This window comes from Miniopterus schreibersii (assembly GCF_964146895.1).
Source record: "Miniopterus schreibersii genome assembly, chromosome: 3".
NCBI lineage: Eukaryota > Metazoa > Chordata > Mammalia > Chiroptera > Miniopteridae > Miniopterus > Miniopterus schreibersii.
Genome location: NC_138103.1, coordinates 77008199 through 77035317, shown reverse-complemented (window position 1 = coordinate 77035317; position 27119 = coordinate 77008199). Strand labels below are relative to the sequence as shown.

Sequence of the window (27119 nt, the reverse complement as noted above, 5' to 3'; positions counted from 1 at the left end):
CACTCTCTCTCCACTACATGACTGATAGCCACCTCTCACCATAAGAAACTAGGGGGAGAATTCAAGGAATGAAGTCATCCAGCTCAGCACTGCCCTCCCCAACCCCTGAGACACTGACATATGCTCAGATATTAGAAGATATGTCCACCTGCCTTCTCACCTACCTGTCCATCCACCTAACCAACGTCTCATAAGTGCTCCTGTGTGCCAGGCACCATTTCAGGCACTAGGGATGCAGCCAGTGAGCCTGGAGGGCTTTGTGCAGCCCCTCACTCAGGGAACAGATGTTTCCATGGAGAGGGGAGACAGTCAACAGGCAAACAGAGCAGATAGCGTGTCAGAAGCCCAGAAGGCATGGAGGAACTCAAGTGGGGAAGGGGGCAACGGGAGCTGAGAGATCAGCGGATGGAACAAAGAGGTGACATTGGAGCAAAGACCTTAGGCAGCCAAGGGAGTCTGGGAGCAGAGGTCCCCAGAAAGGGGGAGCATCTGGCAGAGGGAGGCTTGGAGGAGGGAGGGTCCAACAGGAGGGCCAGACCAGGCAGATGAAGGGGAAGCCTTTGCAGAAGCGGGTAGTGGCCAGAGGTGATGAGCAGTGGCTGGTTCCGGTTGTATTTTGCAAGTAGAGCAGACAGGTTTTCTGAGATGGAAACAGCGGGAGTTGAAGAAGTCAGGTATGCCTCCTAGGTTTGGGCCTGAACAGAAGACAAAGTTGCCCCGCTAAGGCTGCAGGGTGGGTTTAGGGAGGAAATGTGAGGTGCGTTTGCATGGTGGAGTCTGAGATGTCCAGGTGAGCAGTCTGCAGATGCGGTGCAAGCAGAAGGGGATTGAGGACAGACCCGTGTCCCCCCCCCCCAGCCACCATATCAATCCGAAGCCCACCCTGCGGTAAAAAGGGCATTTCAGGTCTGGGCGGCGAGGTAGGGGTCCCTCACAGACGGAACAGGGACCATGCTTGAGGAAGGGCAGCGACCTGGATTGTGCATCACCTGAGGTTGAGGAGGAGTCGGCCCTGGTTCCTGACAAGTTGTTGGATCCTGTGATGAAATGCAGGTTCATGTGAAAGGCAGCACGAGACTGGCGGCCTGACCCCCTCCTGGGTCCTGGGGCCTCTAGCGGGGTCTGCACAGCCCCAGGTCCTGCGTTTGTGGAGAAGGAGGGGCTTGAGGCTAGTATGCCCGCGGGCGGCCCCAGGCAACTCCGGAGCTGAGCAAAAGCCCCCGAGGGGCGCCTGAGGCACCGAGCAGCAGAGCCCTTAGGGACCTCCAGCCCTCAGGGCTGCCCTCGGTCCTCGAGGGAGGAGGTCCTCCATCGCCCTGCGACCTGCAGCCCAGGGCTCCAGGAGAGGGCGGGAGTAGGGAGCGCGCAGAGCTGAGAGTGTGCAGGTCAGTGAGCCAGGGAGACCAAGGGGACCCGGCGCGCGGAGGTGGGAAGGTGAAGTCTAGGGGCCGGTCCGGCCGGGGTGGGCGTGCCGAGAACGCGCAACCCGTGTACTAGCTGGCTTGTGCGCAGCGGGGGCGGGAAGGCCCCGCCCCGGGGCGGGAGGGGGCCACTGGATTAAAGGCCACCCCAGCGGGCGGGGACCAGGACAGCAGCCCACACCCGGAGCGCTCTCTGCTCTGCGCCGCCCAACGCGCGTCCTGCCGGCCGGCCGTCCTGTCACTGGCCCCAGCGCAGCGTGTCCTGCAGAGCGCAGCCGGACTCACACGACATGAGCGTCCCAACAGGGCACTGAGCGGTGGGGACGATGTTGCGGCGCGAGGCCCCAGGGCCCAGTTGGAGGCTTCTGCTAGCGTTCCTGCTGGTGCTGGGCGAGCTGCCACAGGCGCAGGGCATCGAGGAGAACCCTGAAAGCGAGCTCAAAGAAACCCATGGCTTCCAAGTGGTCACCTTCAAATGGCACCACGTTCAGGACCCATACATCATCGCGCTCTGGATCCTCGTGGCCAGTGTGGCCAAGATCGGTAAGCGACCCCGCACTCAGAGGGTTTTGGGGTTCTGGCCCCGCCACGACTTTCCCTCCACCAACCCCGCCTGCGCTCCAGGGGACAGGACTAGGCGCCAGCTTTCCTCCGGGTCTGTGCTGGGTCCACAGTCTTCCCTGTGGAAGGGGCACGTCCAGCGTCAGTTGCCCCTCGGTCCCATCCGAGGGCACTGCGCCCAACCCCAGGGAGTCAGCCCTTGGGTCAGGCAGGGCGAGGCTCAGACGCCCCCCCCCCCAGCCTGGCGGGGCCCAGAGCTCCGTGCTGGTCCCTGAGAGAGTCCCCGGATTGCCTTGGGGTGCAGTTTGGGAAGCCCACGCGCTCCGCTCCGGATCCCCGGTCCCGCGTTTGGGCTCCAGTCTGCCCATCCAGGCCTGAGGTACAGCGCGTCGCTCCGCTCTAGTGCTCCTGTGCCAGGTTTTCTGTCTGTCGGGCTTATGGGGCTTTTTAATGCCCTGAGAGAGGGAATGTCCTTGCTGTCAAGCACTGAAGTGATACTTTGTTCCCAGAGCAGAAGGGAAACGGTGTCACTCAAAATTAAACCCAGTAAAATCCTATTTATAGGAGCATTTTTTCCATTGTTTCTCTTTTTAAAATCCCTTTCTGTCAGATTTCTCTTCTCTTAACTTGCTCCAGTGAGCCAGCAAGGTGGGATTGCCCTAACTCTGCCCAAGGTGATGGGGGAGGTCAGCTTCCCTACGACCTTATGAGTACTAAAGTTTCTTAGTGTTGGTCAGCACCAGGCAGGATCTTAGTTGAGGTGGTGGAGGTGTAATGGCATTTGTAACTTACTGGGGGCAGCCTGAGGAAGGGCCCACTGAGAGCAAGGTCTAAGGACATCCCCCACTTTTGCCCTCCAAGGAACTGTAGGTGGCAGGGACAGATCACCTATGGTTTTGGGATGGGGAAGGGCAAGGCAAAAGGAAGAGGGCCCCTTCTGGGGCTTTGGGGGGCACTGTTGTCCTCTACATGACGGGAAGGACAGGTTTGGGGCAAGACCCTAGAGGGCTTTGGACCTGGGGTTCGGGGGTACCTGACAGAGGCTGCTTGCAGCTTGCTTTCCCTTCACTTCCTGCTTATGCCAGTGGCCTCCCTTGAAGTCCCTCTCATTTCTGCTTTGTCTTTCTTAGAAGCTCTCTGAATCCCCCTGCCTCCTCCCTCCTTTTTCCTGGCATATGTGTAGCCCCTTGGTCCTGCCTGCCTGGTCACCTCGCTTACTTTGTCCCCCACAGGGCTTTCCAGTGGGGGTTGTGATGTCAGGAGTGAAATGTGAGCACCAAGAGGGGGTCTCATATGCTATGTCTCTGCCAGACGCCTCTGCCATGGGGAGACCACTGACACTGGCCGTGTCCAATGTGATATAACTGGGCAGGTCCAGCCTCATCCTGAGGCTTTGGGCACACCCAGCCCTGACACTCATGCTGCTCACCTAAGAACTGACCTGTTTCTGGGGCAGAATTGTGGGGAGCGTCTCTTCCTCTGCAACCTTCTCTACTCTCTGAAGCCATCATAAGGATGATGACTTGTGCAGGATGGGCCCAAGACACTCTGGGAAGGGCAGCACCTCTGTTGTGTAATCAAATGTGCATTTTCTGTCCAGCCTCAGTATCTACACAGGTGTGGAGCCTGGCATATGAGAGTCCAGTGACATCCATCAGGGCGCCAGCTGCTCAGCCTTGGGTGTGGGGCCACTGGGAGGGCAGCACTGACCCAAGTATTTGCCTAGCCCAGATTTTGTTACTCACCCAGGAAGATCCATGGCTTGCAGGTCTCTGAGCACTCGAACTGTCCAAAGAGGGCCTTTTCCCAGGTGGGGGCCACCCACTCCAGCAGCTCCAGCTTCGTCTCCTGGGCAGGGCAGAATGTGTTTTCCTCCTGGCACTCACCATTTAAAAAGGCTCACCTTAACAGCACCACACCCTCTATGTTGTAATCCTGGGAGGCTGGAGGTGGGGGCTCTTGGGACAACATGAAGAGGACCCCAGGGAGAAGACCCATGGGGCTGACCAAGTGCCTCCTGGAGTGCCCCCTGGCCCTGGGTCAGGCCTTGTCCTGTCCCTGCCTACACAGTTCTGTGTCTGGAGGCTCCCACTATGACGGCACCGGGGCCTTGCCTGTGAATAGGCAGCACTGCAGACACTCAGTCTCCCCATCTTAACACATAAGCTGGGACTCTAACCATACCCAGCCCTCTCACCACTTTGTTCACTCCCTGTTCCTCCTTGTGGCCCCCACCCATAATCCTGTCCCTTGGAATCCCCGGCACTGACCCTGCCCAGCTCCCCAAGGCCCTCTTTGTGGCTCAGCATGGGCCTCACATAACCTCTCCTCTTTCCCCTACCCTCTGGAATCCCACCCCTTACTGCCTTGTCCTGTCTCCATCATCTGAGGCTGCTCCTTCTCCATCCACCTTGAGGCCCTGCCCCTGGACCTGGGCACAAGCCCTCCCCCCTGTCCACTCTCCCTGCACTGCCCACACTCAGCACCTCCAGGTACTGTCTTGGTGCCAGGGAAGCCTTCATCTCCAGCCCAGGGTTCCCTGAAAGTATGGCTGGTTATCAGGCATCTCTGCACAGAAATCTCCCCACACCTCAGATGGACCCCCATGTCCCCACTTAGCCCTCCAGGCTCAAAACCAAAGCTTAGCAAACGATCTGGACCCACCATTCACACTTAGCTGCACAAACCAGGAGTCACCTCAAACCAGTCGCCTCATCTCAATGGTCCCGACTCACTGCAGACCAGACCAGACTGTGCTCCACACCCTCCAAGGCTCAGGTCCCACCCCCCACAATTCACTGTGCTCTCTGCTGTGAAAAACCAGAGCTATGACCTAGTTTCTGCTGGACTAAGCCAGGGACTTTCTACTGCCCAGCCCACCTCCCTGCTCAGCCTTCTGTATTTGGGTCCCCCTGCCCACCCCTCCCCACCCTCCCCTCCCCAAGAACTCTGGACTTAACACTTAGGTCCTGACTCAGGGACCAGGCCCCCTCAGACATCTCCCTCCCTGTGAAGCCAACCCTAGTGCCCATCGTTCAAACCCCTAAAGACCACTCACACCCATGCCTTCACCTGACTGGGTCTGGAGGCCTCATGGCCGTGGGTCCAGCCTGTGCACAGATGAGAGACGTGTTGGGATCACAGTGCACTTCCTCCTGCCCCACAGTCCAGGGTTCACACTTGTTAAGCTACTTGGCCCCTTTCATCATTTAAAATGATCAGGGATCATCCAGACTATTTGAGTCTCAAGTTACAGGAACAGAAAAGCTGGGTTGATACTGATTTCCAAACACCTTGTGTTGGAGAGGTCAGACATTTTCCAGCCATTTGTAACCTTGTTGAGGAAACAAGGTGCAGGGGACCCTGAGACAGAGGCAATAACTCATCTGCATCTTTCAAGGCAACTTCTCTGCTCAGCAGTTAGGGACAGAGAATTGTGGAAAGCAGGGTCATAGCACTATCTTGGTGGCCCGGGCCTGGGTTTTGCCACTTTGCAAGGTGGGGAGCAGGTGTGGCTACTGTGTCCACAGATGCCTGAGACCCCGTGTCTGCAAGCACCCCACATGTTTACAATTGGGTGTGTTATTGCATCTTTAGGAAATTCAAGGGAGAAGGGGGCCATTGAGGCCAGGGAGCCATCCACAACTCAGGGCCAGGTGGAAAGTGAGGTTGAATACCCTTATGCAGTGGGACAGTATCTGCACTTGGTGGGGAACTTCCTCTAGGCCAGCCTGGCCGTGTGCTTCTCTGGGGGCTCCTGAGTCTGCAGCCGCCCACACCAGGGTCACTTTGAACTTTGGACCAGGCCAGGCTTTCTCTCTCTAATAGTGGTCTCAGTCCTTAGCCCTCCTCTGGCTGTGTGACGTCTGTCTAGACCCCCTGCCTAATGGTGGATTTCTCTGAGGTACAACTGTCAGGCACTGGGCGTCTGCCCTGAACTATGTTCCAGGCTGTGGGGGAAGCCCTGGGGTGGTGTTTACCTCCTGGGGCTAATTTTACATGCTCCGGTTTAGACCAGGAGCCCCTGACGCTGCACCTGACCCCTGTCCCCCTCTTTCCTGTGGGCTCCTGAGCACCCTCCACCATGCTCTCCTCCCTGCACCCGCTGAATTTCCCTTGCTCCCCTGGAGCGAAGATCTGGAAGATAAGGATGGCCTAGAAGGGTAGAGCGACCAGCAGGAGCTCCCAGTGGACCCCATCCTCCCAAGAGTAGACAAAGTCAGTGGGCCCTAGTGGACCCCAGTCCTGACAGGACAGATGAAGTCAGTGGGCCTGGAGTGAAGACCCCTTATCCAAGGCCTGGAACCAAGGACTCTCCCAAGAGTCTTCTAGGAGGGAGAGTTCTATGCTGAAGGTGTAAAGTCTCCTTATTCAGGACCGGCCCATGGGAGAATTAGCCCCCGGCTATAAAACAATCCCTGGGCATTTGGAGCTAAGGTATTTTGCCGGGATAATCTGAGGAAGGGGGCAAAGGTCGGGAAGTGCGATAGCACCCAGTCCTGCTTGCTCCATAGAGGGGACTCCCCAGGGAGCCTTCCACCTGGGCCAGCTTCTAGTAAGAGTCCCAGAGAGAATCATTATCTGTTCCCAGGACTCCAGGTCCTTCTTCAGAGCCTGGGCCTGGGTCAGCCTCGGCTCACACAGGCTCTGTGAACACAGGACTTTGGTGTAACTTATCTCTGGGCTCCCTGATCTGGCCTTTAATAAGCCTCACATTTTATTTCTTCACAGACATGTCAGGCCCACTCCCCCCCTCCTCCCCCCCCCCTCTCTGGCCCCCCGCTCTGGCCCAGTAAACCCTTCACCATGTGCTCCCCAGGAGCCAGGGAGTGTTTAAAGTTGGGTTTCCCAGCCACACATCTTCTCCCCAGTGTCTCCCCACTTCCTTTTGGCTACAAGTTTTACCAAGAGCTGTGCACCCACGAAGGGCTTGGGGCTGCTCAGTGGCTGATGAAGGAGACCAGCCAACATCAGTGCTGGCCAGGGTCAGGGCTGGCCAAGGTCAGGGCCAGCTCTCCTCAGCTCCTCTACCGGCCCTACGCTGGCAGATGCTCTGAGTTTCTCTTAGAGAAGGGTCTTCTCTGCCTCTGTCCCTGCTGGGTGCTAGGACAGACCTACTACCAGGAACACGGTGCCCACAGCTCTGAGTCTGGCAGCTGGCAACTCTCTGGTGTTGAGTCTCAGATGCCAGCCTTGGGGTGCTGAGTACTGAGGTGCTGGATCTCAAGTACCAGGTGTTAGGGCACCAGGCCTCAGGGACCCTGTCTTGGGGTACCATGTGTTAGTGTGCCAGGTGTTGGGTGGGGAGTCTAAGCAGAGCCTACTTCCCCACCCCTCAGCACTGGAGCCCAGAGTGGGTGGTTTCCTGCTTGAGCCATGCTGGGCACAGTGGGGTCCCTGTCACCTGCACCCAGTAAAGCTTCAAGGCGTCTGGGTGTTTTCCTAGTATGAGGGTCTGAGCTGTCTGAGGTTTGCTCAACGGGGGCAGATCTTTGCCCCCCACCTCTGCCTGTACCTTGCTCACATCCTGCCCCTACCCTCTGATCTCCAGCCCTTCTTCCTGACCTGACCTCATGCACTTATTTCCAGCCCTTCTCTATCTCTTCATATCTTTGTTTTCTATCTCCTCCTGTCTCTGTTCAGAGCTGAGGAGAGAGCAGCACTAGTGAGTCCAGGTGCTCGCAGTGCCCCTTCTCACCCAGCCCTGCCTGCAGAGTCCATCAGACTCTGGAGTGATGAGCTTAGGGGGGCATGTGGGTTGGGGGTGGGTGAGTTTGTGGCAGCCTCTCATCCATACTGCTGCTGTGCAGTGGCTTTTCTTGGCTTCACCCGAAGCCCAGACTCCACATCCATACCTCTAGACACACACACACACACACACACACACACACACACACACACACACTGACCTATTCAGGCAGGTCACCAGGGCGCTGAGCCCCACCTACCCAGAATTTCTCTTGCCCCACTTCTGAGCTCAGAACCCTCCAGCCCTCCAACCCTAGAGCTCCCAAGGATGCTTCCACAACCAGGTCAGTGCTGCAAAGTCAGGGACTGTGTCTTTCTCTTCCTGCTGTGTCCCCAAAACCTGAAGCTCGGAGTCCTACCGGCCTCCAGCAGTGCTCCTGAAGATCTGCTTGTGCAGAGGTGATGGATGAGTGAATGAATGAATGCACTGACGAATGTCAGCTTCTAACCTGTCTGTGAGCTTCCTACAAACCATCCAGATGCTGGGTCTGGGAAGCCGCTCCCTAAGCTCCTCAGCTGAATTTCCCCCCCAAATTGCCACACAGCCTCCGGTGAGCTTAGCGGCACACCCTATGACAAGTGGCGCCAGCAATTGCTCAGAGCACTGAAGGCGTGTTGGGGTTCAGGGTGGGGAGCACCATCACCCCACACAGAGCTAGCCTGGGTGGGCCAGGTCTCCAGGAGACAGCATGCTCGCCTATGCGTGTCTAAAGTGCCCTCCACCACAAGCTGAAATCTGCTGCCCTGTTCACCGCCATCCGACCTTCTGGAACAAGACAGGATGAATCCACCAGGCCCTGACATGCTGGCCTCCAGAGACACAGACACCTGCACAGGTCCTGGCTCATGCACCCTCCTGGGACAGAGCCTAGAAATTGGGTCCCAGGCAAGTCTGTATCCTCAGCACTGTGATGACTATTTTGGGCTTGAACAGTTTGATTTATTAATATAATCCAAAATGTTTGATGTTTTTAGCCACAGTTCTGGGCACTAGATGAGCACTCACCAGTGTAATAGTCATTTAACAAATGTTAGTGCTGCCATGTTCCTGGCACTGCTATAGGCCAGGAGGAGGCCACTTTAAACAAAACAGACCTAAACCTCAGAGGGAAGCATTTGTACAGGGACAGACAATGCAATCATGCCACAGGATATGCATTAAATGCAATAGTGAATAAATGACAGGAGGAGTGAGCCCTTGGGTGAGAGGAAAAGCATTTTCAGGGGTGGAACAGCCAGTGCAAAGGCACTGTGATGGGCATGTGTGGGTGTGTCTGAGGAGCAGCTGGGAGAGCCACCAGTGGAGGGGTGGGAGGTGAGGTCAGAGGGGCCAGGGAAGTGGAGCCATGAGGGCTTCTGAATTGAGACGAACTTGACCCCACTGGGAGGAACAAGACACCAGGGAGGGATGAGGCCCTCAGACCCATCACTCCATAAGCTGAGCTGCCCCAAGGTGATTTGTAATGTGGCAAAACTCCTCTGATTTCATAAGATTCTTCCTCAAAACATGTTCGGAATAAACAAGTCAGAAAACCAGTGTGTATGTGTGCTAGAGTCTAATTAGAGATGCAGGCTCTTCTCTCTGGAGCTGCTGACAGCCTTGGTGAGACAAGGCTTCTGAGAGCTGAAGGGCCTGCCAGGCTGTTGTTTGGGCCTCTGTGCTTCCAGCATCCCAGGAGGGTGGAGGCCTGGAAGGTAAAGAGGGTGCATGGGGTCTGGCTCTATTAGACATGAACCACATGCAGGGTTGGTGTCTACACACAATGACCACTGACAGCATCAGGGCTGTGGGTCCCCGTGGTGAAGTCCGGGACAGCACCTGAGTGTGGTGAGCCCTGAAGTGGCCATTCTTCAGGTCATGCAAGGCACCTCAGCTGGGCCCGACGTCCTTCCTTGGAGCTGGCTGTGTCTCAAGTCCATATCTATAACCCAAGTGTTCATTCAGGTCTAGAAAGAGATGAGAGCCCAATAGTTGACTAAGTGAGGGGTCAGAGTCCAGGCGGAGGGGTCAGATGGTGGCCAGATGCAGGCTTCCCATATAGGGGGCAGTCAAGACGGGCCTCAGAGGAAGAGAGGGGGCTGGGCTGAGCAAGAGAGGCTGAGGGGAGAATGCTCAGGCAGCAACACCAGTCCAGGGGGCCAGGGCCATTTGGGCTGAAGTGGTGGATGGTTCGGTCCTGAAGGAGGAGATGGGGGATGGGGAGGGGTTGAGCCCTAGGTATCTCCCACCATAGAATTCTCTGCTTCAGGCACAGACAGGGCCCCTGCAGACATACTAGTGTCAGCTCCAGGAAGATAGCTTGTGAACCATCCCAGCCCCAACCTCCAGCTTCTGGGGGCAGAGGTAAATCAGCTCCTTTCAGGGCCAAACCAGTGCTCAGAGGGAAGGAGCAGGGCTGCTGGGGGAGGGTCAGACTCTGTTTCTTCCCTTCCATGAATTTACCACCTGCTGAGCTGTCATGCCAAAGTCCAACCTGGTTTGAGTTCTCAGCTGGAAAAAGGTTTCTTGCAAAGGCAGGATGGGAAAGCTGGAAATGCTGGTTTCTAACAGCTTTTGGAACAATGCAAAGGGTGGAAACCACCAGCTCATGGGGGCTCTATTTCTTCTTGGATTTAGCTAGCCTTAGTTTTGGGGTGCAATAAGCACAGTGCTGCAGCCTCCCCCTCGTGCTTCCCCTTAAAACTTGGCCCCCATGTGCTAGGCACTCAGCACAGTTCACCCTCACCCCCACTGCTTGCTAGCTAGACATGAAAGTGAATGGGGCAGGGCCACTGGGGAGGCCCATGTCTGTGCATTTCCATGGGCATGTCCATGTGTGGTTGTGCATGTTCATGCACATGTGCGTGTCTGCGCTGGTTCCCCTGAGGTTGAGGGTTTCAGCCTGTGGCATTGAGATCTATTCCGCATATGGCCATGGATGCTGGGCCTGGGTTTGAATCCTGGTTCTGTCATTGCCCCAGGCCCGTCAGTGACCTCTGTGGCACCAACAGACCCTTCCTATAAAGGGTCAGTAAGAAGTGGGTGAAATTCAGGCCAGGACAGATGGTGGCAGACGCTATCCAATTAACTCTCACGATATTTTCACCCCACACACCCATCTAATGGAGTGTTGGCATGATGGCTTTGAACCTTGGACACAGGGTCACCAGGGAGGCTCCTGGGACCCACCCCAATGGGAAAAAGTGGGCTCTCAGGGAAATGGCTAGGGAAAACCCTGGGGGTGCGGGAAGAGGCTGAAGCCACTCTTTGGCTATCCTTTGGCTGCACCTGTTGGAGGCTTGGCCCAATGAAAGTGTGTCATGGGGTCACAGAGGCCTTTCCAGTTTGAGAAGTCGCCAGGCACCCCCAGTCCCAAGGCAGGGCCCCAGAGCAGGCCTGGGAACAGGCATGGTCAATACCAATGCTCCAGAGGGCCTTCAGTCTCCTGCCTCTTCCCAAAGGCCAACTCAGAGGCCAGACTGCCTGAAGGAGATGTCATCCCTGTGCGGTGACAGCAATAACTTAATAATTGAGCAGCAAGTGCATATTGTAAAGCAAAACCACACTTTGCATGTGGAATTGCCGCCCATTTCCATGTCCTGCTCCTTCAGCCAAGAATCTGGATGAGGGACCAGCTGTCCCTGTCACCTGGGGCAGCAGCTGAGAAGCCCGGTGAGACCAGTGGTGCTCAGCCTGTTCAGTACCCTGGGGGTTGCTCCAGCCATCTTAAATTAGAGCTCCTGGGGTGAGGCTGGGGCCAGGACCCCAGCACATGGGTCTCCTGGAGGGGAGCAGGAAAGAAGAGGCTGTTCACTGTCCCCAAGCAGACACCCCCTGCCTGCAACTTCATGGAATTTGATAATTCTCCAGGGCCTCCCACCCCCTGGCTCCTGCCTGGTCTGTTACTGCCTCTCAGAGGACTCGTGATCGGCCTTGTCCGAGGGCAAGCTGCTGTCCCTTCTGAGCCTCGGCCTCCACAGCAGGGACATAGCCAGTAATGGCATCTCTCTCAGATGTGGCTGTGAGGGTAGACTCGGGCAGGTGAATGAGTGCATGGAAAGTGAAAAGTGCCTGGTGGACTTTCTGTGGACATTGTAATTACCCTGCATATTGCCCAGCACATAATAAGAGATCAACAAACAACAGTTGAATAAAAATGAAAATGCCAAGACAGTCACACAATAGCTCAGGCACCTATATCTGAGCCACTGAGCTGTGGCTCTCACAGCACCCAGCAAGGGCAGGGGCCAGTGTCCTTTGATGCTGGTTAAGGAAGGGACACAGCCGTCCCACCCCCACATACCTATTACCTGCAGCCTCTTGGTCTCAGCTGTCCTTGCGTTGGGAATGATTTTGTGGTCCCATCCTGGTGGGTGCTGGCTTCCACTCACTGAGTCCCCAGCTACAAGGTTACTTCATGGAGCTGGTCAGGCTTGTGAGGAGGGGACCACCCAGTGACGGTGTTGGCCCCACACAGGTGCACCTCACCCCACACCGCTAACTTACCTCTTCTTCTGCCACTATATGACAGTGCGGGGGTTGGATGGAGATCTCCAGCACAGTGTGGCTGAGATTTGTAGGGTCATCGCGACTGCCATTTAAAAATATAACTAGTGAACAGAGCACGGGTCAGGGGTCAGGGGTCAGGGGTGGGATGGGGCCTCTGCTAAGTGTGTGGCATATCATATATAATCCTCACTTGTGCTTGTGGCCTGTGGCTAACACAGAACCAAGTAAAATTTCTCAGGTAGACCTGATGTGGCATAGTGGTGTTTGCTCCCAGGAGAGGAGCAGGAAGGATGCCGCTGCCCTGGAAGCTCTGTCCTTGGTGGAGACCTGGCCCTGACCCCTGACCCATGTCTCTGGTGGCCACCGTCAGGGGAGAGGTGCTGAAGGCAGGCAGCCCTCGAGTTGAGAGGGTCCATCATACCAGCCCAGCCACCTGCAAGAGCCTGAGGGGCCATGCTTAGCTGTTTTCAGCTTAAGTCCATGCTACGGGGCCTCAGTGCCTGACTATTAGAAGTTAAACAAGACACCCCCCAGGAAGGTTCTCCTGCTTCATAATGTGCCCCCTGGGGTAGCACCCTGTGCCTCCATCAAGGGGAGCAGGGAAGGGTCTGTGCTCGCCGAGCAGCCTGGCCCAGAGCCCACCCTCCTGCCATGAGTGCCACTTGGGCAGCCCATGGCTGGACCCAGGAAGGACGCCTGTGTGCGCCACGGTGAAGGTGTGTGCATGCTGTGGTGGGGGCATGTGTAGGCCATGGTGAGGGCATGTGGGGTGGAAGATCCCTCTTTCCTGTTGCCCTGGCCAAAAAATTAAAACTAAAGGAAATAAACGACAGCTTTCCCCCTGTGCTTTCATTGGGCTTGGAGAGGAAGTACTCAATGCACGTTTCTTGTGGGGATCTGATTTTCATCTTTACAACAGCCCAGAAACGTCTAGACTATCATTTTACAATGAGGAAACCAAATCTAAAAGAGATAAAATACTAATAATAACTTGTAGTAAGTGGCAAGACAGGTCCCTCCTACAGAAAGCTGTCCAATGTGCAGGAATGTGACTCTGACCACCCCTACTCCACCCCTGCCATAGGTGTGGCTCCATGAGGGCCCCTGCACTGGGGGTGGGGGTGGGGGGGCAGCTCCCAGCCAGGCCATTCAGCAGGGCCTGCCCTTGGCCCCTGTCTCTCCTGCATTTGGGGCACACCGTGGGATGTGGGGACACAAAAGCTGCCCCCATGAGTGTGTTCTGGCTCTGTGTTTGCCTCCAGAAGCTTTTGCTTGCATTTGCCTCAGTTGAGCTTTCTAGAGACTCAGTGCCTGTGCAGGACCTCTGGTCTGGTGGTGTCTCGTGGTCCTCTCACCTTGGGGAGCCCTTTGTCCTCTGGCTGTGTCGCACCAGTATAAAAAATCAATAGTCCCATCAGTTCCTGCTGTCTTGTGGCCTGTGACAAAGTCCTGGCTTCGGTGGATGGTACTCAGAGCACCCTGATAATAGTACCGTGGGGACACTGTGGCTACGTGAGCAGGCACAGCCTTGTTTATGATGCCATGGGATGTCGTCCACACCTTGTGTTTGCAGGAAGATGTCCATGGAGGAAGTAGCCTTGCTGGGATTTTTTACATGAAACTGTAAAGGTTAATGAGATCCAAATCTCTCTCCTTTAGAGCATCTGTTTGCCAAATCCTTGTAGCCTTTTCGGGGGCCCCTCTCGTCCCCCCAACCCCATGCTAAAGTGTAGTGTCTGCCTCTTTGCTTCAGCGGACTTTACAATGAATTTGAAGGTCAGAGTCAATCTCCAGACCTCCAACCAACCCCAACCCCAACTGAGGGCGAGATTTTTCTCCTCTCATGCTTCCGATGATGTAATGAATCTTTTATGTTCTTGAAACTTAAAGCCTTCACAAAGAACACCCGCCCAAGCAGGCCTCCAGCTTCCTCATTCTGCGAGAGGGAGGCCGCGGCACGCGCTGTCCCTGGTGAAGCTCTAACTACTGAGCAACCCGGCCAGGGCTAATTGTGGTTTTGACTTACATTCCCTGATGATTATTGACATTGCGCATCTTTCCATATATCTGTTGGTCATCTATATGTCTTCTTTGGAGAAGCATCTATTCAGGTTCTCTGCCTCTTTTTTAATCAGATTGTTTAAGTTTTTATCATAATTGAATTCTGTCAAATGTCTGCATTTATTGACATGTGATTTTTATAATTTGCTTTGTTAATAAGGTGTATCATGCTGATCAATTCACTGATCAATGATACCTTGCAGCCCTGGCATAAATTCCGCTTCGTCATAGTCCATGATCCTTTTCATGTACTGTTGCATCTGTTTGCTAATATTCTATTGAGGATTTTTGTCTCTGTGTTCATCAGGGATATTGGCCTGTAATTTTCTTTTTTTTGTAATGTCTTTACCTGGTTTGGGTATCAGGGTAATTCTGTCTTCATTGGATGACTTTGGAAGCATTCCTTTCTCTTTGATTTTTTTGAAATGGTTTAAGGATAGGTATTAATTCTTCTTTAAAGTTTTGGTAGAATTCATCTGTAAAGCTGTCTGATCCTGGACTTTTACTTGTTGAGAGTTTTTAGATCACTGCTTCAGTTTTATCACTAGCAATCAGTCTGTTTAGATTTTTTTCTTTCTGGTTCAGTCCTGGAAGGTTATATACTTCTAGAAATGTATTCATTTCTTCTAGATTGTCGAATTGGTTGGCATATAATCATAGTATTCTTTAATGATCTTTTGTATTTCTGTCGTGTCAGTTGTTAACTTCTCTTTTACTTATGATTTTATTTATCTGGGCTCTCTCTCTTATTCTTGATGATTTTGGCTACAGGTTTGTCAATTTTGTTTATCTTTACAAAGAACCAGCTCTTAATTTCATTGATCTTTTCTATTTTTAAAAAATATTTCCACTTCATGTATTTCTGCTCTGATTTTAATTATTTCCTTCTTTCTGTTGACTCTAGGTTTTGTTTGCTCTTCTTTTTCTAGTTCCTTCAGGTGTAAAGTTAGGATTTGGGGGGGAATTTGTCCTGCTTCTTGAGGTAAGCCTGTAGAACATTAACTTCCTTCTTAGAACTGCTTTTACTTCATACCATAAAATTGGAAAATTGCATTTTCATTTTTGTTTGTCTCAAGGCGGTTTTGATTCCTTGTTTGCTTTCCCTTTTGATCCATTGCTTGCTAGTAGCATGTTGTTTGGCCTCTGTGTATTTGTGTGTTTTTCTAGTTTTCTTCCTGTAGTTGATTTCTAACTTCATGCCATTGTGGTTAGAAAAGATGCCTGATATGATTTTGGCCTCTTTGAATTTACTGAGGCTTGTTCGTGGCCTACTATGTGATCTATCCTGGAAAATGTTCCATGGGCACTTAAAAAATGTATATTCTTCAGTTTTTGAATGAAATGTTCTATAAGTGCCTTTTAAATTGATCTAGTCTAATGTGACATTTCAGACCATCATTTTCTTATTAATATTCTGTCTGGATGATCTGTCCATTGATGTCAGTGGGTTATTACAATCCTTTACTTCTTTACTGTAAATTTCTCCCTTTATGCCTATTAATATTTACTGTATATATTTAGGTGCTTCTCTGTTGGGTGCATAGGTCTTTATGACTGTTATATCTTCTACTTGGATTGACCTCTTTATATTTAGGTAATGTCCTTCTTTGTCTTTTTTTTAACATTGTTTGTTTTAAAGTTTTGTCTGATATGAACATTGTTACCCCAGCTTTCTTTTTGCTTCTATTTGCATGGGATATCTTTTTCCATCCCTTCACTTTCAGTCTGCATGTGTCTTTCAATTTGAAGTGAGTATCTTGTAGGCAGCATATAGATGGGTCATGATTTTAAATCCATTCAACCAGTCTATGTCTTTTAATTGGCACATTTAATCCATCTACATTTAAAGTAATTATTATGTATGTACTTATTGCCATTTTGTTCATTGTTTTGGGTTGTTTTTGTAGTTTTGCTTGAGTTTCTTTCTCTTTATTCTTTGAGTATCTTTTGTAGGTTATTTTTGTGGCTACCATGAGGTTTATGTATATCATTCTGTATCTATAGCAGTATATTTTAAACTGATACGCATTTAAGTTTTAATATATTCTGGCTGGAAAGCCAGGTGCATGTGGTAGTAAAAGTACTAGATTTTTGTTCTATGCTTAATGTTTTTAATGTCGTATTTTAGTTCTTTTTGTTTTGTGAACTCCTAACGACTTATTGTAATTTGAGTCGATTCTGGTACTTTTGTCTTTGGACCTTTATAGTAGGTATTTTAATGTCTGATTTACTGTATTTATTAAATATTTAGCTTTACCTGTGAGATTTTTTTCTTTCTCATATTTTCTTATTTCTGATTATGGACTCCCTTTTCTGCTTAAATAATGCCCTTTATCATTTTTTGTAAAGCTGGTAAGGAACTCATTTAGTTTTTGTTTGTCTGGGAAACTCTTTATCTCTCCTTCAATTCTGAATGATAACCTTGCTGGGTAAATTATTCAAGGTTGTAGGTTCCTTTCATGTGATTTCCTTCTAGCCCATAATTGTTGCTTCTGAGAAATCAGCTGATAGTCTTACGTGGTTTCCTTTGTATATAACCAGTCCTTTTTCTCTTGCTTTCTTCAACATTGTCTCTTTAACTTTTACCATTTTAATTATAATATGTCTTGGTGTGGGTCTCTTTGGGTTCATCTTGTTTGAAACTTGCTGTGCTTCCTGAACCTGGATTTCTGATTCTTTCCCAAAGTTAAGAAAGTTTTCAGCCATTTATTTCTTCAAATAAAGTTGCTGTTCCTTTCTTTCATCTCCTTCTGGGATCCCTGTAATGCAAATGTTTGTGTGCTTCATACTATCCAAGAAGTCCCTTAAACTATCTTTGTTTTTTAAAATTCTTTTTCCTTGTTGTTGTTCTGATTGGTTGATTCCACTGGTCTGTCTTCTAGGTTGCCGATTTGTTCTTCTGTTAGTATTTTTCACTTCAGTTATTATATTCTTCAGCTCTGCTTGGTTCTTTATTATACTTCCTAACTCTTTGTTGAAGTGTTCCATAAGTTCCTTTATTCCACTCTCGATTTTGGTGAGAATCCTTATGACCTTTTCTTTAAATTCTTTATCAGGCAAGTTACTTATCTCCATTTGCTTAAGATTTTTTTCCTGGGGATTTTTCTTGTTCATTCATTTGAGAAATGTTTTTCTGTCTTTTCATTTTGTTTGGCTTTCTAAGTTTGATTATATGAATTTGACAAAATAGCTTTCTCCCAGTCTTAAAAAAGTGGCCTTGTGTAGAAGTGACCTCTGTGTAGGCTGTGTGTGCTGGGTGGTTTTGGCAGACTGATTGTAGACTGACAGGAGCCTACAGAGCCTGGGGCACTGGACTGTTGGGCTGGAGCAGCTCTGGGCAGGGAGGCCAGGTCATGTGGTGACACCTGTTGATCCTGCTTGCTCCCTTTAATCAGAGAAGAAATGGGCTCTGAGCAGTGTGTCTGAGAGTATGCTGTAGTGATCTTGTAGGTAGGTTAAAGCACCTGAGCAGAACTCCCACCCACCCTATCAAGATGGAGAGGGACACTGGCGCCTCCGACCCTGGAGAATTCCTGCAGCTTCCAGAGAGCTTCCACAATTTCTAAGTGTTCTCTATTTTGTCTTTTTCTCTCATTTGTTGTTCAAAAGCTGTTCATTCATCAAAATCTATTGTCTCTCAGAAGGAATTTCCCTCTATATACATGTATATTTCAGTGTGCTCATGGGAGGGAGTGAATTCAGTATCCTCTTATGCTGCTGCCATCTTAAACCCCACTATCTAGCCCTTTAGGAAAAATTGACCAACCCCTGTTCTATTACACTGCTAAGGTTTACAATTTGTTTACATATTATACTTTCCTTAATATCTTTAAACATAGCTTTAATAGGTGTTTTTAAATCCTTGTCTGCTAACTCCAACATCTTGAGGTCTCCATTGATTTATGGGTCCCACTTTCCTGGTTCATATGTCTAGTGATTTTGGATTGTATCCAGGACATTATTACTGATACATTATAGATGCAATGTGTTCTATTAGGTTTTTCTGAGGAACATTGATTTTTGTGTGTGATATTTGTTGTTGCTGCATTGTTGTTTTACCAGAACTGGACTGAAACTCCAAATATGTTTCTGCTGTGATGACAGCAGCTGATATCTCTGCCCAATTATTTTGGCTTCTGTTGGTGCTTGGGCCTGCCTCTCTCGTGTGTAATGCAAGGATCAGCCAGAGATCTGGAAAGAGTTCATACACAGACTCTGGTGTTCTGGCTCTCAGGTTCTTCTCTTTCTTGGATTTGTCCCTCACCCTCACTTCTTGGCTGCTGTGCTTACACTGATCTTTGTCCTCTGATTTTTCAATCCAGTAAGACTACAGGTTTCTTTCTGAGTTTTAGCTGCTCTGCATGGCCTGACTGGGATCTGTTCTCTGGGGGAATAAGCCATTAAAAAACAAACAGGGAAATCACTCAGTGCTTTTTCCTTCCTCAAAGCTTAGAGACCACTCTAGTTTCTGCTTTCTTTAGGTATCCCTTCAGTGTAGTAAGTAGTTTCATATGTGTGTGTGGTTTTTTTCAGAGTTCATGCTTGTTACTTGAGAGAGAGTTGGTACAATAGGAGCTACTCCACCAATTTCCAACCATAAAGATGTACAGGTTTCCCCAACAATTTGAAAATGGAATGTTTCTATGAAAACTTTCTTAAGCCAAAATGGCATAAAGGGGAATCTAGCCAGTGTGGCTCAGTTGATTGAGCATCGTTCCACGCACCAGGAGGTTGCCGGTTCTATTCCTGGCCAGGGCACATTCCCAGGTTATGGGCTTGATCCCCAGTTGGGGGTGTGTGGGACAGCTGATTGATGTTTCTCTCTCATCAATGTTTCTATCTCTCCCTCTCCCTCCCTCTCTCTCTCTAAAAATCAATAAAAACATTTTTTTAAAATGCCTTAAAGGGGAGAAGCAATTACTATTCATTTATATGGGAAAAAATTTTTAGTGTTCCCAGACTGAAAAAAATAAACCTACCAAATCATACCAAATAACATTAACACAATAAAAACATTGCCACTCTCCCTACTCTGGGTGCCACTGCCTCCATAATGGCTGCTGCAAAACAAACACTGAATGCTTTTTGTGCTTTTTGCCTTTTTTCATAAAAACAAAAAACCTCTTTGAATTTCTTCCAGTTAGCAAAAACAGGTACTAATGTAGGTCTTTCATAAAAGCGAAGTGGCAGAATGCAAACTTTTGAAAAGCAGTAGATACCGTCAGTAATTGTTACAAATCCACTCTCAAAGCTTTAAATTAAAATGTATAATCCTTTGTCTATGGAACACTTTGGGAGCAGACTGACAGAGAGGAAGGACTAAGAGGGAGGAGGCACTTGGGGGAAAGATCGCTGCAGTGTGGAGGCCCAGTCTTCCTTCTATCCTCATGTCTGTTGCTCGCAATGGCTCAGAATTGAAGAATCTACTGCTTTCATAGGAAGCCACTAACAATTTTCATTTTTTAATTTAAAAGTTGACAAAGTTTGCTTGAGTTTTATAAACATGCAATGTTTAAAAATTTTAAACACTTTGTGGTTTGTGAGCAGAAGGGCCAGTACTCTAAGCTCTATGCACATGGTGCAAGAAGCAGCCACCTCCCTCCCCTCCATGCACACCTGCCAGGGGAGCGGGGCTCCCTGCACAGCCCTCCCCAGGGAGAGGCCAGGGTCTCATTCTGCTTCATCTGATGGTGACCTCAGAGCACTCATCTGGAACATCCTTGCAGGCAGGAGGTGTTGGGTCAGTTAGATAATATTTGCGGACACTATAAATATCATTGCCTCCTGCCCTGAACTCAGCTGACACATTTACTATAATTCCTCACAGGGTGCCGAGTGAGCTCAGCCAGTGCATTGGTGGTCAGAGAGGAGTAGGCTGCTGGGGACCAGGTATACAGAGCCAGCCCCTGTCCTGGAGGAATGCTGAGGGGCCCCTGTACCTTGTCTGTAGAGAATGCTAGAGAGTTAATGATGGGGACCCACATGCATGTGTATCTGTGTATGTGAGTGTGTGTATGTGTGCATCTTTGTGTGTATCTCTCTGTGTATGTGTGTATATCTGCATGCATTTGTGTGTGTATCTGTGTCTGTGTCTTTGTGTATGTGTGTGTGTCTGTGTGTGTATCTTTCTGTGTATCTGTGTGTGTCTATGTGTACCTGAGTGTGTGACATTTCAATCTTTACCAGCTCCTCCTACAAGCGACATGGGTCCCAAGTGCTTCCCATCCCTCCTCTGGAAAGGTGTTACTGTTTGCTCTGGTTATTTTGTCCGCAGGGTTAATTTACCAGGCTTGCACATGTTAAAGTAAAACCAAAGGATTTACTGTGCTGCTGCATTTGCGTGGACTCAGCTGAAATCTTGTGGAGAGATCCTTGGAGGCAGCAACCACGCAGGGCCTGACCGCAGGTCGAGGTCCTGGCTGTGTCTCGACGGGCATGACACACATAAGCAATGACCTTCCTGAGCCCCTTGGTGCCAGCTTTGTCCGGGGCCTGCTCCAGAAATGGCTGGCTAGCTGGCTGGTCAGCTCCTTCTGACCTTTAACATTGGTCATAGGTTGTAATTAGAACTAAAAGTGTATGTCCCCTGTCGTTACTATCCTGTGGCCAGGCTGTTTGCATTTAATTAGCTGTAACTCTGTGGTCTCTGCGATCAGTTACCTGTAGGCTTGGAAGTCACTTGTTAAAGTTCCTTGTTGGAAGACACCTGCCACAGCAGGGGAGCTTCAGACCCGGCCAGGCCTCACTCTGCTGTTTGGTGGTCTGGTGTCCTTGGCACACTTTGATTTTGTCCTGTACAGAGACTCCCATGCTGCGTCCCACTGTGATTATCACTCGGTGCTGTTGGCCCTGGGAGTACATCAGTGTCTGTTGAGCTGGAGTTTACACCGGTGTGTGTTGCTGCCAAGGAAGTGTTTGGGGTACGCAGGGAGCCACGGTCTCTCTGCAAAGCTTTGTCTCAGCTCTGACTGGCTGCTGCCGCCAGTGTCAGTATGCAGGGCTGATGTACAGCTGGGTGGCTTGCTGCCTTTCACATACCACGAGGCACACAAAGCGCAGCTCCTCTGCCCTTCCAGCTGAAATGGTCCGGCTTCTCCCCAGCAAAAGCAGAATTATGATGCACAAGGTTACACCATGTGCTCACGTCCCAATCAAGGCCACACTGGTAGCACAGGGATGTAGGATACTGGTCCTTTCTTTGTGTTCATGGCTCAGGCCTTGGGCAGGCCAGATGTGTAGACCCCGGAGCTGTAGGTCCAGAGGAGGTGACCACACATGCCTGCTCACATATTCTTGCTGGTCCCTTGTCTCTTTGGAGGTAAAGAGAACAAAGGCTGAGAAGGAACGGAGGATCTTCCCACTGCCATTGGTGTCCAGGTGGCCAAGCCCACATAAGCACATGGTTCCCACAGTGTGGGCTGAGGTGCTGGGTCTTCTGGTGATGAGGACAGTGGAGCAGGGTGAGAGCCTGGAGCTCCTAACCTGACCACTCTGTGTCCTGCTCCCGCCACCCTAGTGCCCTTCTTGCATGCATCCCCAGAAGACCAAGCTGCCCGAGGTGGTGGCAGTGACAAAGATGCTAGGTTGGACGTTGCTGGATGGGTGTTCTCCCCACCTTCGCCCTCACAGGGCTGTGGACTGTGGACTGAAGGTGCAGGAAGGAAAGAAAGGCCCCATGAGTTGTCACCTCCACCCCATCACCTTGGTAAATTCCCACAATAACCCTGAGACACGAGTATTGTTACCCTATCCTGGTAATGTGCAGGCAGGCAGGAAGTGTGTGGCCTGCAGTGACGTGGGTCCTGACCAAGAGCCTAGTCCCTGCCTGTGTCCACCACAGACCACCCCACGGTGGCCAGACCCGGTTCTGGCTGGAAAGTCTTACCATAAGCAGTAGGAGCAATGCTGCAGGGCACTTTGAGCCAGAACTTGACTTTCTTATTCCTAAAGTGCTCCATTATGTGCTTAATTGCTAAACCACTAGCAAATTGCCACTTTAAAGCTATCAAGCTTTTGGTTTAATTAGCTCATTATAATGCAACCTGCCATCCGAGCGTGGTCATGGGAGATGAAGATAGCCGCCCGCAGGCCTAATCCGTTCCAGGCTGGCAAGACACGCTTGAGAAGAAATCCCCTCAACCAGAGACCCTGAGTTCTGGGAGAACCTAGACAATCTCAGACGGCCACCCTCCCCTTGTCCCCATGCCGGAAAGAAACCTGTAACCAGAGGCCGGGCACTGAAGTGGAGGGAGGGCAGAAGTTGCAGCTGAAAAGGCGTCCTCAATATTTGGGGAAAGAAGGAAAATCAGCGTTGAGAGGTGTCCTTGCTATAAGGATGTTCTCAAGGATGAAAAAATTTCTTCTGACAACCAGACAGAAAAAACAAGCCAACAGGTGACTTGCAGGGCTGAAACAAGTAAGTAAAAGCAGCTGGCCTGACTTTCCTCCTCACACCACTTAGAGCCCAAAGATGGTGCAGCATCTGGGGGAGGTCCTGGGCCTCTGTGCAACCCAGGACACAACCCCTCGACATAGGCATCGGGGAGATGTCTGCAAACATGAGAAGGTGAAACCCAGCCACTCTCTGATGCAGGAACAGAGAGTGAGTCCATGCCCAGGAGAGAACATGATGTCACAGCTGGCTGAGCACCCACGGATGCAGGAGGTGTGGGAGCCCCAGCCACAGGAGCAGTGAGTTGTCCACGGACACTCAGATTCAAGGGAAGATTCTCTTTGGGACTGGGAAGGTCCTTCAGTTTTACAACTATTTTTGAATCTTTTCTTTGTTAAATTCAAGTCAAGCTGAATTGAATGTTAAAAGTTTAGTAGAAATCAGAGGAGTAGGAATGGCTATTTGAAGCATAACCCAAAACTCAGAAGCCATAAAACAAAAGACCGATAGATTTACCCGAAGAGATGATGTGTGTCTATAGCAAAACAACATAAAGTAAAAAGAGAAGTGGCCATACCTTTGACAGTGAAAATATCCCTGGACCAATATGAGAAGAGCGACCTGTCGATAAGAAAAAGCTTGAGAACTTGTGAAGTTGTGAACAAATGCTGTGAAGACACAGGTCACAAAAGAGGAAAGACTGTTTCCCAAAGGTGAAGAGAAGCCAGGTTAAATCTGCTGTTTGTTTCTCACCTGCCTGAGATGAGGACAGGGACCCCGCCCCCCACAGTGGGCACATGTGACAATCACTTCCACTCAGGAGAACACAGGTGAGCCCTCAACCTTAAAATGCGCCCACAGAGTGTGCTCCGCGCTGACGGCAGACGTTCAGAATCAAGTGCCTGTGCCACGCACTGTGTGCAGATGTGGGTTTCTTTCTCAGTGAGTAAAAAGTGCAAATTATTTTTTCTGTGGATTTTCAGGGCTTCTGAGCAAAAGTATCTGGTCCGAAGTTGGCGTCTCATCCTCTCATTTCCCAAATTAATAAGATTTTGTAGTAACCAGCTGCCATACAGGAATGTGGCAGAGGATTAGCGATGGTGCCAACGAGGACTTCCAGTTCCTAAAGTGCAAAGTTTGTTGTTGTTGTTTTTAAGGATAAGCCTGGTCCCTCGGCACCTTCCCGCCCCCTGGCCCTGCAGTTGTCAAAGGTAAACTCACAATGCTCATGATCATGATTGGTGGTGAATCTCTAATTTTGGAGAGATTGTGACTAAACACTAAGTCCTGACCACACCACCTTTGCCAGGTCTGGGGATCCCTCACTGCCTCCTCACCAAGAAGCCTTCCAGAGTTCAGAGGTCACTCGGTGCCCCCCAGGTCTGGCTCTGGGCCCTGTGACCTGAAGTGCTATGTCTTTTGGTCACTGGATTCCATCTTCCAAGAGGCCTACTGACCAGTGGGCACTGAGGGTCCCAGCCTCCCAGCTGCTGTGGGAGCTTTGCTGGCCCTTAAAAGGCAAGAGAAACAAGTGAGGAGGTTGTCACAAATACAGTCGCTGCTAGAGCCTGGCCAGGACATGAGGAAGGACAGAAAACATGCATTTTGTAGAAAACAGTGACTTACATAATGGTGAATGGAGTTAGAGCCTCCAAGAGGGTGGCCCCCAACACGCTGGCTTGGGGCTCTTGGGAATTCATGGGGGCAGGAGGCTCCCCCACCTCAGAGAAAGGCATTCCCTCACCAATGGCCCAGCCAAGGATAGAGAAGTGGGGCCAGACAGGGGCAGGGACCACTGACCTTCTAAACCCAGCTCCTGGACACTGAGTCCATCAGGAAGGAAGAGAAGACCATCAGCTCGGTTCTCTCTGGACATTAATAAACAATTAGGGAGAGTCCAGATGGAGGTACACGTGCCCCAGTCCTTTCCAGAGTCCGCCAGGGAGGGGCCTTTAGACCCATTAGAATGCAGACTCCTGGGACAGTCCAGGACCTGCTGAGTCTGGTGTCTGGTGTCTGGTGTGGGGCCTTGGGACCTGCAGGGGGTTCTTGTGCTGCCCTATGTGCTTGGATGTCAGGGCCACAAGGAAGGGCAAGGTCTCCCAGGTCTCTTCCCAAAGCATAAGGCAACCCCCAATGTCTCAGGGCCCGGGGCAGTTGGAGCATGCTATCACAGGAAGAGATGACTTCTCTGTGCCCCTGCCTTGGCTAGCCCTGTGAGAGGATCTGGCAGGCCAGTTGCTGCCAAGGGAGAACAGGATCTCGGACGCTGTCATGTGGGAATAGAACTGGGCCCGAGGTAGGCTGTGCTGGACGCCTGTCCTTTCTCACCCACATCATGGCCCTTCCCAAGCTCAGAGAGAACTCCCTCCAGGGGGTGTGAGCCTGTAAACTCTGGTGCGGCCAGGATGTTTTCCTGCTGAGCAGCCTGGCAGGGCCTGAGGAAATCCAGGAACCCAGTCCTCCATATTCAGAAACAACTTCCCTCATTCCAGGTGGTCACCCTCTGGTGCCACTTGTCACCCCTCCTCAGGTATGTGGAAACATCCAGGCGCCAGCCTCCTGGGCCTCCTGAGTTTCTCCACCAGGGTTGGAACTCCCTGTGCGGGCTTCCTGGGTGGTTCTTCTGGGGTGGGGCGAAGAAATGCTGCCTCCACCTGATGTGTGTGTGTGTGTGTGTGTGTGTGTGTGTGTGTGTGTGTGTGTGTGATATCAGAGGAGAAAGCAGGACCTGATCAGAATGCAAGATGTGCAGCCGGGCTGGGGGCTCCAGAGGGCCTGCAGACCTATGGGCATGGGAGCAGGACCCCCAGCGGGTCCTCAGGCCCCAGAAGCAGTACCCAGATGAAATCTGATCCTTACCAAGCATGCAGGGGACCCTTGTAAGTCACAGGACACAGGCCAGAGGCCATGGTACCGGGAAGGTCCTGTGCTGGATCTGTCACTCGGTTTCTCAGCCAGATTGGAGAGGGCTGTCCACAGGGAAGAAACAACAGTGAGAACAGGAGACTTCCTTCCTTGGGGAGCCCCCACAATAACTGGTAATTACAAGTGAGAAAGCAGGCCGTGGAGGGGTGAGGCAACCTGACAGCAAGGGTGGGGCTGGATCAGAACCAGCTGGACCCAGCCTCTGAGCCAGCCACCTCCTCCAGCCTCACCCAAGAATTCTCCCCGAGATGGGGCAGGGTCTGTAAGGACAGGACCCTGGCAAGACAGCGCCCTGTGCTCTGCATCCCTCTCTTCCCCACTGGGGGTTGGGATCCTAGCAGCTCAGGAGACATGCTCCTCAGAATTTCAAAGAAAACCTCTCAATAAGCAGAATCCAGTGACTGAAAAGGATAATCGTGCCAAATATCGCTTAAGCAGAAGGAGCCCAGTGCTTCCGTCAACATTCCAGTTATTTTGCAATCAGGCTCAACGTAGGAATTATCACTTTTTTTCTGAGTCTTAGAAGAGAACAAAGGAGAAATGGACTCCAATAGGCCTGTGCGGGCAGTGCCTCCGCATCCTAAGACCCTGGCAGGATTGATGGCCCAAGGGTTTGAGGGGAGCGAGGGGCCAGCTGTGGGCAGAGAGACCTCTGGAGCTCACGATCCCCTGAAAGCTAGAATGCGGGCAGTGGAGCTAGTTTCTTTAGGGAGCCCTGGAGACCCTGGTCTTAGAAGGCTCTGTTCCTGGGAGGGGGTCATTCTCTGGGCAGGAGATGGGGAGACCCCTGAGGAGGGTGTACTCTGGCAAGGTCCTGAGGGGGCAGCTGACAGAGGACTGGCCAGGCGTCCAGGCCATGAGAGTAGGACAGAAGGAAACGTGTATAGTCTGGATGTGGGCCTTGCTTCTGGAGCCCATGTCTGTCCTGTGGTACCAGGATGGTCCCTCCTGTGGGGTCCCCAACCCTCTCCCTCCTTCTCCTCCCACATGGGGTCCCAGTTGCTCACTCTCCCTCCCCTTCCCTGTGGGTCCTACTCCCCACAACCTCGCTCCCTTCCCCTGAGGGTTCCTGGCCCCCTTGACGCCTCTCTCCTCCGCAGGCTTCCACTTGTCCCACAAGGTCACCAGCGTGGTCCCTGAGAGTGCACTGCTCATTGTGGTGGGCCTGGTGCTAGGCGGCATTGTCTGGGCAGCCAACCGCATGGCCTCCTTCAAACTCACGCCCAACGTCTTCTTCTTCTACCTGCTGCCGCCCATCGTGCTGGACGCTGGCTACTTCATGCCCAACCGGCTCTTCTTCGGCAACCTGGGCACCATCCTGCTGTACGCTGTCATCGGCACCGTGTGGAATGCGGCCACCACGGGCCTTTCCCTCTATGGGGTCTTCCTCAGTGGCCTGATGGGTGAGTAGGCACCCCCGTCCACCAGGCGGGCTCTGCAGGCTGGGCGACATCAGGGTGGGCTCTGCAGGGTGGGCATCAGAGGGTGAGCTCTTCAGGGCGGGCTCAGTCAGGTGGGC

General features: G+C 51.3%; 1 protein-coding gene across 1 annotated transcript in view; it reads left to right on the top strand.

Moving 5' to 3' along the window:
- The first annotated feature begins 1585 nt into the window (after positions 1-1585).
- SLC9A3 (solute carrier family 9 member A3) overlaps positions 1586-27119 on the top strand; it is a 45515-nt gene continuing 19981 nt past the window's right edge. The window contains exons 1-2 of the mRNA XM_081131666.1: positions 1586-1964; positions 26701-27003. Coding sequence (XP_080987792.1) covers positions 1748-1964; positions 26701-27003 — 520 coding nt within the window. The 5' untranslated portion in view covers positions 1586-1747. The remainder of the gene's footprint in view (positions 1965-26700; positions 27004-27119) is intronic.